This window comes from Oryzias latipes, chromosome 24, assembly GCF_053564925.1.
Source record: "Oryzias latipes strain Hd-rR chromosome 24, Olatipes_Hd-rR_3.1".
Taxonomy (NCBI): domain Eukaryota; kingdom Metazoa; phylum Chordata; class Actinopteri; order Beloniformes; family Adrianichthyidae; genus Oryzias; species Oryzias latipes.
The window spans coordinates 19,106,083-19,118,784 of NC_136260.1; the positions used below are offsets into that span (position 1 = coordinate 19,106,083).

At 40.6% G+C, this 12,702-nt stretch overlaps 1 protein-coding gene across 3 annotated transcripts; it reads right to left on the bottom strand.

Annotated features, from left to right (window-relative positions):
• Positions 1-7,239: 7,239 nt before the first annotated feature.
• hsp90ab1 (heat shock protein 90, alpha (cytosolic), class B member 1) lies at positions 7,240-12,503 on the bottom strand. 3 transcript variants are annotated; one of them, XR_002293264.2, is made up of 13 exons: positions 11,906-12,503; positions 10,867-11,010; positions 10,579-10,785; positions 10,316-10,475; positions 10,094-10,227; positions 9,710-10,012; positions 9,474-9,639; positions 9,203-9,393; positions 8,866-9,013; positions 8,518-8,786; positions 8,404-8,430; positions 7,820-8,153; positions 7,240-7,744 (listed from the first exon to the last, which is right to left on the bottom strand). XR_002293264.2 is itself a non-coding variant. In XM_004083431.4 (12 exons), the coding sequence occupies exons 2-12, from the start codon at positions 11,008-11,010 to the stop codon at positions 7,626-7,628; spliced, it is 2,175 nt and encodes a 724-aa protein (XP_004083479.1). In that variant the 5' UTR covers positions 11,906-12,503; the 3' UTR covers positions 7,240-7,625. The 3 variants fall into 3 exon arrangements, 2 of the variants coding, with proteins under 2 accessions (XP_004083479.1, XP_020570462.1); XM_004083431.4 differs by lacking the exon at positions 8,404-8,430; XM_020714803.1 differs by lacking the exons at positions 8,404-8,430; positions 11,906-12,503 and having other exon boundaries at positions 10,867-11,016.
• Positions 12,504-12,702: the final 199 nt, after the last annotated feature.

Below are 12,702 nucleotides of genomic sequence, written 5' to 3' on the forward strand. Positions count from 1 at the left end.
AAACGGATTCTGGGGGGAAAAAAGGAGAAACCTCAGGGATATGCACATGTAGGAGGGATCCTCTCCCAGGGCGGACAGGCGGTGTACCAGGATGTCCCATTTCTGAGTGTTTTAAGTTAGAAATCGACCTGAACACGACAGGAGTATTTCATTTGTTTAGGACAGATTTCAGATTTTTTATTTTCCTTTTTTATGTCACCAGGAAAGTTCCATTTCAATGCATAAAAAATACATTTTAACAAACATCAATAAAACCACATCCGTCATAAAAAGCAGGTGCAAATTATTGTTTCAGTATCTGATGCTTTGAGCTTGTTCTTAAAAACATTTAAAGATATTCGTTTCCAGTCTTTCTGCAGCATATTCCAAGCAAAAGGAGCAGAGTGGACAAATGCTTTTTTCCCCCAGCTCTGTGCGGGCAAATTCAACAGAAAGCAACAACTGGTCTGTTGATCTTAAGGAGTAAGATTCCACACTTCTCCTTGTGATTATGGAACAAATGTAGGGAGGCAGTAATCCAAGCAAGGCCTTCTAATGCCAATGTCCCCGCCTCCTAGTGATCAGAGAAGGCCATTGCACTCTTGAATACAAGTCACAATGATGCGCCATACATCTACAGTTGGTAAAGATGCATGGTGTCAACCGTTTGGAGACATGAAGACGAGGCATGCATGTACAGAATATCACCATAATCCAGCACAGATTAAAAAAAAAGTGGCAGCGACAAGTTTACAGTAATTTGCGTAAAAATCTATAATGTGTAAGGTGTTTGAATTTTAAAAAAGTGCAAAGTCATAGCTCTATTGGACTGGTTTCTTGACATCACTGGTTCTAGAAAAAGAAGAAGCATGTTCCAAAGTGATAAAAGGGACGATAAAGGCGACACATGGCCTCAGATGTGGGTTATCTGTGTCGTGCGTCTCCAGAAAGTCTGAAGATTTTAAATTGTTTGTTATTTAGCCGACCCGACCTGTTTGACTTCGTCACAAGGTCTTTTTGGCATGTCCTTGAATTCCACAGATACAGCTGAAAGTACGACTGAAATCTCTTTGTTTTTCATTTTATTACCATTTATAGTTCATCTATTAGCCTTTTCTTGTATTGTTGCAGATATTTCTCATAGAATCAAAGGCGAGGCTTATGTTGATTGACAGGGAGTCATTTTTTAGCATCTTCATAAATGTAAATGTAAGGACATCTACCGGTTCACTTCTGCAGATTTCCATGAGCTTCTGAATATAAAAGGCACCTTTTGGTGCTGATGTTGGCCCCGTCTGTCGTTTTAGTGATCTGAACTGTATCTTCAGACGTTTCCACCCTCATCCTTCCACCCTCTCCGGTCCCATGAAGTGGAGCAAACCAACGCCGTTTTTCGAAATACGTATGCAGTGCTCTCCGCACTCCTCTCTGATTCATGAAGCCTTCCTTCCACTTCTATGATTCACCAAGCATAAAACTGAAGGTCGGATTTGAATGAGAGGTGCAACAAGTCATTTCCCCCTGGTTATTAATCTCACAGTTGCTCTTCAGTAGAGGGGGGATTTCCCTCGCTCCTCTTGTTTCATCAGGTCCTTAACCCCTTTGGGTTTGTGTCATTTTCTATAAATCTCCGCTCTGCATTTTGATTATTTCAGCTCCAGGCATGCAGCCCCCGGCGGATCAGTCACTGCGAGCTCTCGCTTTGACTGCAGGTAGCCCCAAAGCCAGCTGTTACTGACCTTCACCAACCAGCAGTTTGTTTGACTCATACGTTCTGCTTCCCGAAAATATGTCCTCTATCACTGCTGAGGATGAGAAATTCAGAGACAGCTTCCTGTTCAATGACCTTTGCAGTAGGTCATTGGACCGTTTAACAGTTATTATCCTAATAAATGTATAACAATGTAGCTTTACTGTGAATTCAGCAAAGTAAACAGAAAACAAAACAAGAGCGCAGAAAACGGACATTTAAGAATATCACCGTTGTTCTTTAAGAAATTGAAGAAAATTAAAGAATTTAGTTCTTGAGCTTACAAATAGTTCCACATAAACCAAACCTCAGAATTTCTCAGACCAATTTAGAGTTTATTTTGTGCCTTTGTCCCTTTAATATTGAACAATTACAACATTGTCACAATGAAAATCTTTAAAACTGTCTCTGAAATAGGAACCAGACAAAAAAAAAGAAATTACTTTTCTAAAATTTCCCGTATTTTCTGTATTCTGACTTTTAAAAAACTCAAATGTTTTTGTTCGGATGACAACCAACTAAGTTATGAATAACTTCAGCCTTTTGATTGTCTCTGTAAAGCATGTTTGTGCCAACCTGACACTAATTAACTAAACTGATTTCAAAAATAAAATGAAAAATGGACTCAATAGGGAACATATAGTGACTGATATAAAAAAAAGAAAAAGTTTAGTTATAATAACATAATCTTATGCTAATTAAAAAAGACCTTTCCATTCGTGTAGTGTGAAGAAATAAGCAAAAATAGATTTGGAATAAAATAACTCAAAATACGCTGGTGAAACAGGGAAACACACAAACAAGTGATAAGAAATAATAGATATTAATCTAGCACAGCAAGAATCTAATTAATTCAATTCAATTTTATTTGTATAGCCCAAATTCACAACAACAGTCGTCTCGATGGGCTTCATTTAATTAAAGCCCATTTCTAAAAAAAATGTGTCTTTACATTTAAAGGTATAACGAGGCCGCTCTGGTCTCCACTGGTCCTTTTCCAGCAACCCAGCCCTACCTGCAGCTGATTACCTGGATCAGGTGTGTTTGTCACCAACAAGCTATGATTGCAGGTTAGTTGGAAAACAGGTCACTAGCTTCCTATTATTACCTGATCCAGGTAATGAACAGCAGAAAAAGGCTGGGATATTACGAAAACAGCAGGATGCTGACCCTCAGGGGCCTGTTGGTCATCATCCCAAAATATTGAAAGACACTTGATCTGTAAATAGTTAGTAAGTAGTAAAAAAAAAAAGGCAAACTAACTCAAATTTTATTCAAAAACAACTGGAGGACACAGAAAATCAAAATCAATTGGAACCACGAAGCACAACCAGAATTCATAGTAAAGGTCCAAGGAAATTTCAAGGCAAATTTTCCATCTCAAAAAGACAAAAAGATGTTAATTATCTCTCATTTAACTCTGGTTAATTAGATTTATAAATTTCTGGCTGCACCACAAACGGTAAAATAAAATGTGTTTATTTCTTACTTTAAATCACTGCTGACACCACACTACCTACTACCGTACTACATCATTGAGATGATCCTGTATGTGATGCAGGGAATCTTTTATTTTGAAAGGAAGTCGTGTGAATCTGTCACAAATGATAAACCAGGGGTGTCCAAACTTTCTGGATAAAAGGGCAGATTTGGTGAGGGAAACAATTGGCCTACATTCTTTGAACTCTTATATCAACATTAACCCTGCTATCTTAGATGACCCCACCCTTACATTGACGTGTTCTCCCTACCATGACAAAGGTGGATAAAGGTGGAAAGATTTCATGTAATCCATGGAAACCAGTGAAGATCACAAATCATTGAAGAAGAAAGGTTCAGAGCACTGTCTAGTGGGTCTAGATGACCCAACTCCCAATGTTAAAGTGCCTAGGATAGCACAAGGGCTAAATGGAAATGAAAATATTTTTTGCAATTGAATACTTTTCATTTCTTTACCTAGAACAAGAAGTACATTTAAATACATTGTAACCAAATTAATGAAAATTTCATATGTGCCCAGGATAGCACAAGGGTTAAAGACGGTTAGTTTAGCCAATCAAAATCAAGAAATCCAAGTCTTTGGAACGTCCCCGAGGCCGCATATTGTTGACTTTATGACAGGAGCCTGTGGCCCGGTTGAAATGTAAAGATTTGGCCGGACTTTGGACATGCCAACTGTTTGATAGTTTGAAAAAAAGCTATTTTCTTTTTATGTTTGTGTTTATGCGGAATAAAAACCTTCATTTTTTTTTATCATTATAGTAGTTTTCTAAAGGGGGAAGTGAGACTTTGAGGCTCCTAGTGGTCAGTAATAAATCAATCTGATTGGCCCTGAATGCTGCAGATCCCTGGAATGTGTGTTTAATGATGAAAAGTGTTGCACATCACTTTATTATTCTCTCTTTCACTTTTGTAACTATCCCCCCTCCTACACAGACACACTAACTACAGTGGGTGGGTGGGGGGGTCCTGCCTAGCATAAACATTTCCTTTAAATTCAAAACCTGCAAAAGCATCATTGGAGGTGTGACATAACCAAAACCTCCACCTCCTCCTGTTTTATAGTACGAGTGGAACGCAGCGCGTCAGACCACCCGGCAAAGGCAATGCTTATCGGCTGTCTTTCACACTTTAGTGATAGGAGGTGATGATTTTTCTTTCTGGCTTTTATCTGCTCATCTTGCTTCCGTTCTCCTCGCCGCGCGTGTGTGGTAATCCTCTTTCTGTTTGCCACCTGCTGCTGAACACAGGCGAATGACGGCGTCAGGCCCCTGAGTAATCGATGGGTTTATCGGATGACGTGTCTTGGACCAGAGGTTGCGCAAAGGCACTGATTTGAACTGAATTTTGCGACGCCCTTGTGGGCTGGTATGCAGCCTCTGTGGCCCAGAAATGCAACCACGAAGACGAGCGTGAAACAGCCAAGAATTCACATGGATCGTCAGCAAAGTTAGACCAACGTGGCCTAGAAATATTTGGAAAAGGTGAATCGACATGAAGTTTGTGTGACTCAACAGGAGACCACATAATCGACACCTTCTAGACTCTACTCTACAGCACGTCTGCACTGACCAGGTTCAAACCAGACGTGTAGGCCCCAAAGGTCACAAGACAGGGGTTTTGTTGTGATCTTGTAAGCAAATGTGTTGCCCCGCCGCCCACTCGTGCCTTAAGACCACCCCCCAACCCAAATTGTGTGCATTCAGCAGTTGTGGGGTAGGAACAGACTACAATGTTCTTTCTTCCACAGGAAGTCTTCTGTTTGAAGAAAACAAAATCTGACTTTGTGCACTTTTCGTCTGTACTGGAAATCTGTGCAAACTCTTTGATGACTCTCACCAAGAAATTTCCACTGGTGCTCAGCTCACACGGGTTTGTTACAGCAGGGTTGGAGAGCCCTTTGATGACACCAAACATACCATTTCCTGTTTGTCTCACGAGTGTTTGACCTCTTCCATGTAGATTGGCAATTTTGCAAAACCCGTCCAGTGCATCATCTTTGCCTCTTCTAAACAGAGATTCATGTTTAAAAACTTTGATTTATGAAGGGTGGCAACTTTTTCAGGATGTCTTAAATACTTTGAAATCCTTTAACTTATAAGATTTCCTTTCAAACATCTTTTTAGGAACTCTAAAAAAAATCTGAACGTTTTTCGATAAATTACGCAGAAGACTCTTGATGAAATATAATTACTTGTTTTTTTTTTTTTACCCTTAACCCTTGTGCTATCTTAGATGACCCCACCCTTACATTGACGTGTTCTCCCTACCATGACAAAGGTGGATAAAGGTGGAAAGATTTCATGTAATCCATGGACACCAGTGAAGATCACAAATCCTTGAAGAAAAAAGGTTCAGAGCACTGTCTAGTGGGTCTAGATGACCCAACTCCCAATGGTAAAGTGCCTAGGATAGCACAAGGGTTACCTTGAATTGTGCCATTTTTTCTGATATATATAAAGAAATTTTTCCTGCTCCGCTCCATTCCGATGTGTGGACAATTAGATCCATGTACGTCTTTTCCTCATCTGAGCTGATCAGTTTGACTTTAACTGTATGACCTTTCACATATAAAAACTGTATATGCACAGCCGGTTATCATCATTTGATATGAATGTTTATCCCAATCTGAGTTGGTATGTATGGACATTTTATCTTCTCATGATCGCCCTTTTGAAAATACCTGTGGGGTCCCACAAGGCTCTGGTGTGGAACCCATTTTCTTCCCTGATTTATAATCTCTAGAACAGAATTAGATCCTGGTCACCTTTGGGATTAATTTATTGATCTAGTTTTTCGGGAAAGCAGAAAAAACCATGACTCCAGTGGTCTAGTGGTACAGTCACACGAGGAAGCATTATAGAGAAAAAAAAGGTGAACTTGTTTCTGAATGACAAAGCTCAAGTTCCCCACTATCACTTTGAGTTCATTGACTCAGGAGGGACAGACGCCTACGCCTCACTGTTTTACTGACAAGAACAGAAAACCTGCGATGCCACCCACTCGCGCTAAAAAAGAACCACACGACTTCCAAGAAAGGCACTCTTTGCACCCCCCCGAAAAGTTCAACTACCACATGATTGTGAGGAAACTTCCTGTATTTTATGCAGTTTTGTCTTTAATTCTTTGCTACTTTTATGATTTTGGGAAGGCAGCTTTTCTTGATCTGCACCAGTCATGCAGATTGGCAGCTCAAAATGCTTTACATGGATACTGTTTTGATGGCTGCATCAAAACAATGAAATAAATTCAATAAATACCCTATTATGCACAGGAATGCATCTGTGTATTTTATACTTTTAAGTATGTAGGATTCTCTTAATTTCAAAACAAAAACAGACAACTTTAGACAGTTAACATTGTTGTGAACATACACTTGTGAAGTTCAAGTTAGCAGATGAATCATGAATTTTAAGCATAAAACGTAATTGTTAAAGTTTTCTCTGTTTAATTTATTCAATATATTTTTAAAAATCTAAGGTAACCTTTGGAGTCGTCACAGCGAGAACCTCTGTTCAGTCCAGCTTCTTGAAAACGTTTTGGATAAATATCCCCAATTCCAGGCAAAGCACATTATTCCAAATAAAACCCTATAAAATGATTTGCTAAAAATGCAACCTTTGGTTTTTGAAGCAATCCTGAAAATTTTTGGACTTAAAAAAAGTTGCAAATTTAGGGTTCCCCAGATTCATATTAAAGTAGAATCCTCAGTTTCTTATGAACAACATTTGGTTGTTGGTTCTTTGTTGATTTTTAGCCTTCTGCCAGCAGATGGCACTGTCCTCTACAGTAAAGGATGTTTGCATCCTTTTAAACCTTAGATTTCCCTAATACTGCAGAAATGCAAAGACGACTTGAAGTAAAGATTCTAACAATTCTTGCCAAATTTAATGACTACAAAAGTAAACACTGACAGTTTTATGCAGCATTTTTAAACTCCAGTCGAATGGTTGCATATGAAAGGGCTCCACCTTGTGGCCAATCAGAAGTATTGAGTGCAAAAACAGACATTAGGGACAATATTCTTTATTTTTGCAAAAACAAAACTGAACACAGACAAACCTGACCTCAGGCAAAGGAATCTTACAGTCCTCTCTCCATGCAGCGCTGCACATGAAGAGAACCCCCCCCAAACATTTGGAATGGAATGCATCATTCCCCAACTTGCACATCAACCGAACAAGTAAACCACAGTGCAACAGGGGAGTTTAAAATGAGTCGTCACCATGAACATTGCAAGCAGAAACAAACCTACTTTCAAACAAGGTTTTTCAGTGTGAGGATCTCTTACCGAGAGCGTCACAACAGGAATGCCTACTTGATTTTTTAGTTACAGAATTTATAATAGATGGATTTCTGGGAAAGTGAGGCTTAAAAGTGTGAAGTTTGGGGAAGTTTAGTCGACCTCTTCCATGCGTGACGAATCGTCGTCAGCATCTCCTTCCAGGGGTGGCATCTCTTCTGGGGCAGATGTGGAGGCGGGCTCCTCTGTGGGGATGTCGTCATCGTCGATACCTGGAGACAAGACCTCCAATTATTGACATGAACCTTTTAAAACAAAGATATTTATAGTCTGGAGTGTTTTCGTACCCAAACCAAGTTTGATCATTCTGTAGATGCGGTTGGAGTGGGTCTGAGGGTCGTCCAGGGAGAAGCCAGAGGACAGCAGAGCAGTTTCGAACAGCAGGATGACGAGGTCCTTCACAGCTTTGTCGTTTTTGTCGGTCTCAGCCTTCTGCCGGAGGGTCTCCATGATGGGATGGTCGGGGTTGATCTCTAAATGCTTCTTGGCCATCATGTAACCCATGGTGGAGTTATCCCTGAGAGCCTGGGCCTTCATGATCCTCTCCATGTTTGCCGTCCAGCCGTAAGTGCTCGTCACAATGCAGCAGGGGGACGATACCAGTCTGTTGGAGACAGTCACCTGTAGAAGGCATGAAGGTAAGCATCGGTTTGAGAAAACCGACCACTGGAATGCAATACACGCATGCGGTTCAGGCCGTTTGTGTGATGCTGATTTCATCGAGTGTTAGACACAGCCTCAAAAGACAAACATTGTTAGAACTCACGTCGCTGTCAGACTTATCAGGCTCTTGCAAAACCAAACCCTTTCAACTCAAATATCAGGCAACGCTAGAAACTCTACAGGCCACTTCTACTCTGTATGAACTCACCAATATAAGTAGTTACCACTAGGAAACCTGTTTCCAAACAAAACACCACTGAAGTTAAGGAAATGATGGTGAAGAAATGAGGAGCAAAAGCACAGTTTCTTATTTGAGACCAACCTTCTCTACTTTCTTGTCCAGAATCTCTTTCATGAGCTTGCAGAGGTTCTCAAACTTGGCCTTGTCATCCTCCATCTTCTTCTTTTCCTCCTCATCCTCTGGCAGCTCCAAGCCCTCTTTGGTGACAGAAACCAGGTTCTTGCCATCAAACTCCTTCAGCTGCTGAACACAGTACTCGTCGATGGGCTCGGTCATGTACAGGACCTCGAAGCCACGCTTGCGGACGCGCTCCACGAAAGCAGAGTTGGCAACCTGGTCCTTGCTTTCACCTTCAGAGGCAAAAAACAAAAACTTAAGTCGTGCCAAAAGAATCAACAAAAGAACATATGGACTGGAAGCCAAACCTACCAGTGATGTAGTAAATGGATTTCTGGTTCTCCTTCATGCGAGAAAGGTACTCTGTGAGGGAAGTCATTTCATCTCCAGACTGGGAGCTGTGGTAGCGCAGCAGCTCAGACAGCTTCTTACGGTTCTGAGAATCCTCATGGATGCCGAGCTGTGAACATAAAAGTTGTGATCGATTTACTCAACTAAATTCTGGGTAATGCAGCAAGCGTTGCCCAATTCCAAGGCTTCACGCTAAATATGTGTCGATTTATTTTCACACCTTAAAAGTTTACAGGAAAAAAAAAATCCATCAGTTTATAGGCATCATTTAGAAAAGCTTCAGATATGTTTGAGATACCTTGATGTTCTTTGAGAAACCTTCATAGAATTTCTTGTAGTTTTCTTTGTCTTCTGCCAGCTCTCCGAACAGCTCCAGGCACTTCTTGACAATGTTTTTGCGGATTACTTTCAAGATCTTGCTCTGCTGCAGCATTTCTCTTGAAATGTTGAGGGGCAGGTCTTCAGAGTCCACCACTCCACGGATGAAGTCTGTTGTAAACAAACAAAAACGTTTTAAAGCTGCTGTGCATTTCCTTTCAGATCCGGTGGAACAGAGATTTAAAACTTACTCAGGTACTCTGGGATGAGCTCTTCACAGTTGTCCATGATGAAGACTCTCCTGACGTACAGCTTGATGTTGTTCTTCTTCTTCTTGTTCTCAAAGAGGTCAAAAGGTGCACGACGAGGAACAAAGAGCAGAGCCCTGAATTCCAGCTGACCTTCCACTGAAAAGTGCTAAAAGAGAAACACACGTCAGCACGAGGTTCCATCAGCCGATCAGAAGACACCCAAACCTCTATTTTACCTTCACAGCGAGGTGATCCTCCCAGTCGTTTGTGAGGCTCTTGTAGAACTCGCCGTACTCCTCACTCGTGATGTCATCAGGGTTTCTGGTCCAGATGGGCTTGGTCTTATTCAGCTCTTCCTGGTCAATGTACTTCTCCTTGATCTTCTTCTTCTTCTTGCCCTTGTCTTTAGCGTCTTCTTCATCATCTGAGCCCACATCCTCAATCTTTGGCTTGTCCTCACCTTCCTCCTTGGTCTCCTTCTCTTCTTTTTCCTCCTCTGCCTCATCATCACTGATCTCCTTGTCACGTTCTTTCTCCACCTATAGATAAACCACGTACAACTCCACATAAGCTTCTATTAGTGAGAAATATGTTTGTAAAAAAACAAACAAATCACTTACAAAGAGGGTGATGGGGTAGCCGATGAACTGAGAATGCTTCTTCACGATCTCTTTGACCCTCTTCTCCTCAATGTACTCCGTTTGGTCTTCTTTAAGGTGCAGGATGATCTTTGTTCCACGGCCAATGGGCTCGCCTGAGAACAGTGTTGTAGAGGTTAACAAATGTTTCACAGTCAGATTTTAGTTTGTTGCACCATAATTATAATATTTGAAGATCCATACCACTGTCGACCTTGACGGTAAAGGATCCCCCAGCAGAGGACTCCCAGGCGTACTGTTCATCGTCGTTGTGCTTGGTGATAACCACCACCCTCTCAGCGACGAGGTAGGCAGAGTAAAATCCCACACCGAACTGACCAATCATGGAGATGTCGGCTCCAGCCTGAAGAAAACGGCAAAGTTCCACAATTTGTATTCACTTCTGCTAAAAAAATATATAAATGTGTATATGTATTTTTCCCCTTTATGCCTGTTTATATTAATACCTGAAGGGCTTCCATGAAAGCCTTTGTCCCAGACTTTGCAATGGTACCCAGGTTGTTGATAAGGTCAGCCTTGGTCATGCCAATTCCAGTGTCAACAATGGTCAAGGTGCGGTCAGCCTTGTTGGGGATGATGTCGATTTTCAGATCCTTGCCGCTGTCCAGCTTGGAGGGATCAGTTAAGCTTTCATAGCGGATTTTGTCCAGAGCCTAAAAATAATTCAGCGTCAAGATATTTCACTGTATTGACACAGAGGTGATACGATGTTACGTAAACTGCTGCAGACTTACATCAGAGGCATTGGAGATCAGCTCCCTGAGGAAGATCTCTTTGTTGGAATAAAAGGTGTTGATGATCAGGGACATCAGCTGAGCAATCTCTGCCTGGAAGGCAAAGGTCTCAGCCTCCTCCTCTTGGTGCATTTCTTCAGGCATCTGCATAAGAAATAACAGGTTTGCAACAAACAGCGTCAGACTAATAATGGGATGAACCAACAGGAAACGCCAAAATAAAAGCACAACATCTTACAAATACGCAAAATACGGTAATAAACTGCCAATTATTTTACTAAGATTGTAGTTTTTAGTTTAATTTTTTTTAATGAATAATTTTAAACCATAAACTACCACAATTCAGAAACCGGTTCAGAGTCGGATCCCTGCCATCAGATTACAACATACGGGCGGAAGTGCAGCGAAACATGGCGGCGAGGCATGGACAATGGACGCTGCAAGCACGTGCCGACTAAAACCGAAAAAACCCGAAGCTTCCGTGAATATCAAGATCGAACGATTTTGGATTATCGCTCAGGAGCTTTACTGCAAAAAAATAGCCCCCAAAACTACCATCACCCCGAAAAACCACGAGCACTCCTGTGTCGGTTATGCAAGATGTACATGATGTACACACTCTGGGTGTAAGATTCTAAACTAGTAGTCCATCTAGAATCCTTCGTTGGCAAAATATACACAAAGACACGTCAATCGCTCGTTAAACTATGGTAATGTTATTCTTTAAACAGTCAGGTACAACCAACCTTCACAATAATAAATCTCCATACCTTCTGTCTGCCTACAAGATGCGGCAAAAGCCCACCACTTATTTTCGGTCACTAGTACAAGATTTAACCTAAAGCCCATTACTAATTAAGAATAGTAAACCCGCTATGTCAGAAATGCTTTTAATCGATGAATCAAGGTTAAACAAACCACGTGAATCGAAATCAAATAACAAAAAAACCCGTTAAATGACTCAACATTCGGTGTAGAATAATAATAAACCATTTAAAGTTTGGTTTCCCTCAATATGAAGTGAATTACCAAGACATACCTTGTTTCTTATGTTGGCTTTTCTTGAATAAAATGCAACAAAAGTGCTATCCCTGCCGCTCACTGACGCAGGAAAAAGAAAGGAGGATTCTGGAGCTGCACGCCGAATCTATATGCTCATGAGTTTCAGTGCAGGACAAGATCCCTCCGCGGCGCTCCTTCTCGAACTAACTGTGCTCCTCCAGAAAAATATGTAATTATTTATATCAACAGATAAAAAGTTATAGTGGAATAGCATGCACAATATTTTGATTGGCCAAGGAGGTAAAATCTAAACGTTATAAATTTATTATATTAAAAACAAAACTAAGAATAAAATCAATCGTATTTGATTTTTGCTGCCATCTAGCGGTTATTTAAGATACAGCAAAAACTACATCTACGAGCTTCCGTTTAGTAATTGTCTAAATTCTAAAAATGTGTCAAAATTTTGTTGAAAAAAAAAAGTATTTGTATAGAATCTCTATATCTGGATGTCAAAAATTAAAAGCACGCTGTATTTTTTACGGAATCAACGAACACTCTAGGTCTTTGTAATCACATGGAAGAATACCGAAGGGGAGTGCTTCGTTTCTTCTAGCACTTTCCATGAAAAACCCGCCTAAACATGACGTCACCGAGTTGTCACATGCTGACTTCGCATTCTATTGGTTGCCACAGAAATTACAACTGCCGCTCTGTACCTCATTTTGATCAATGACACCTTTATTTCTTTTTTTACTGTAAATAAATCAATATGACTGGTCAAAACTTTTTAAAAGGCTTGTTTTTTTACATTTATGAAAAATAAATATGCCA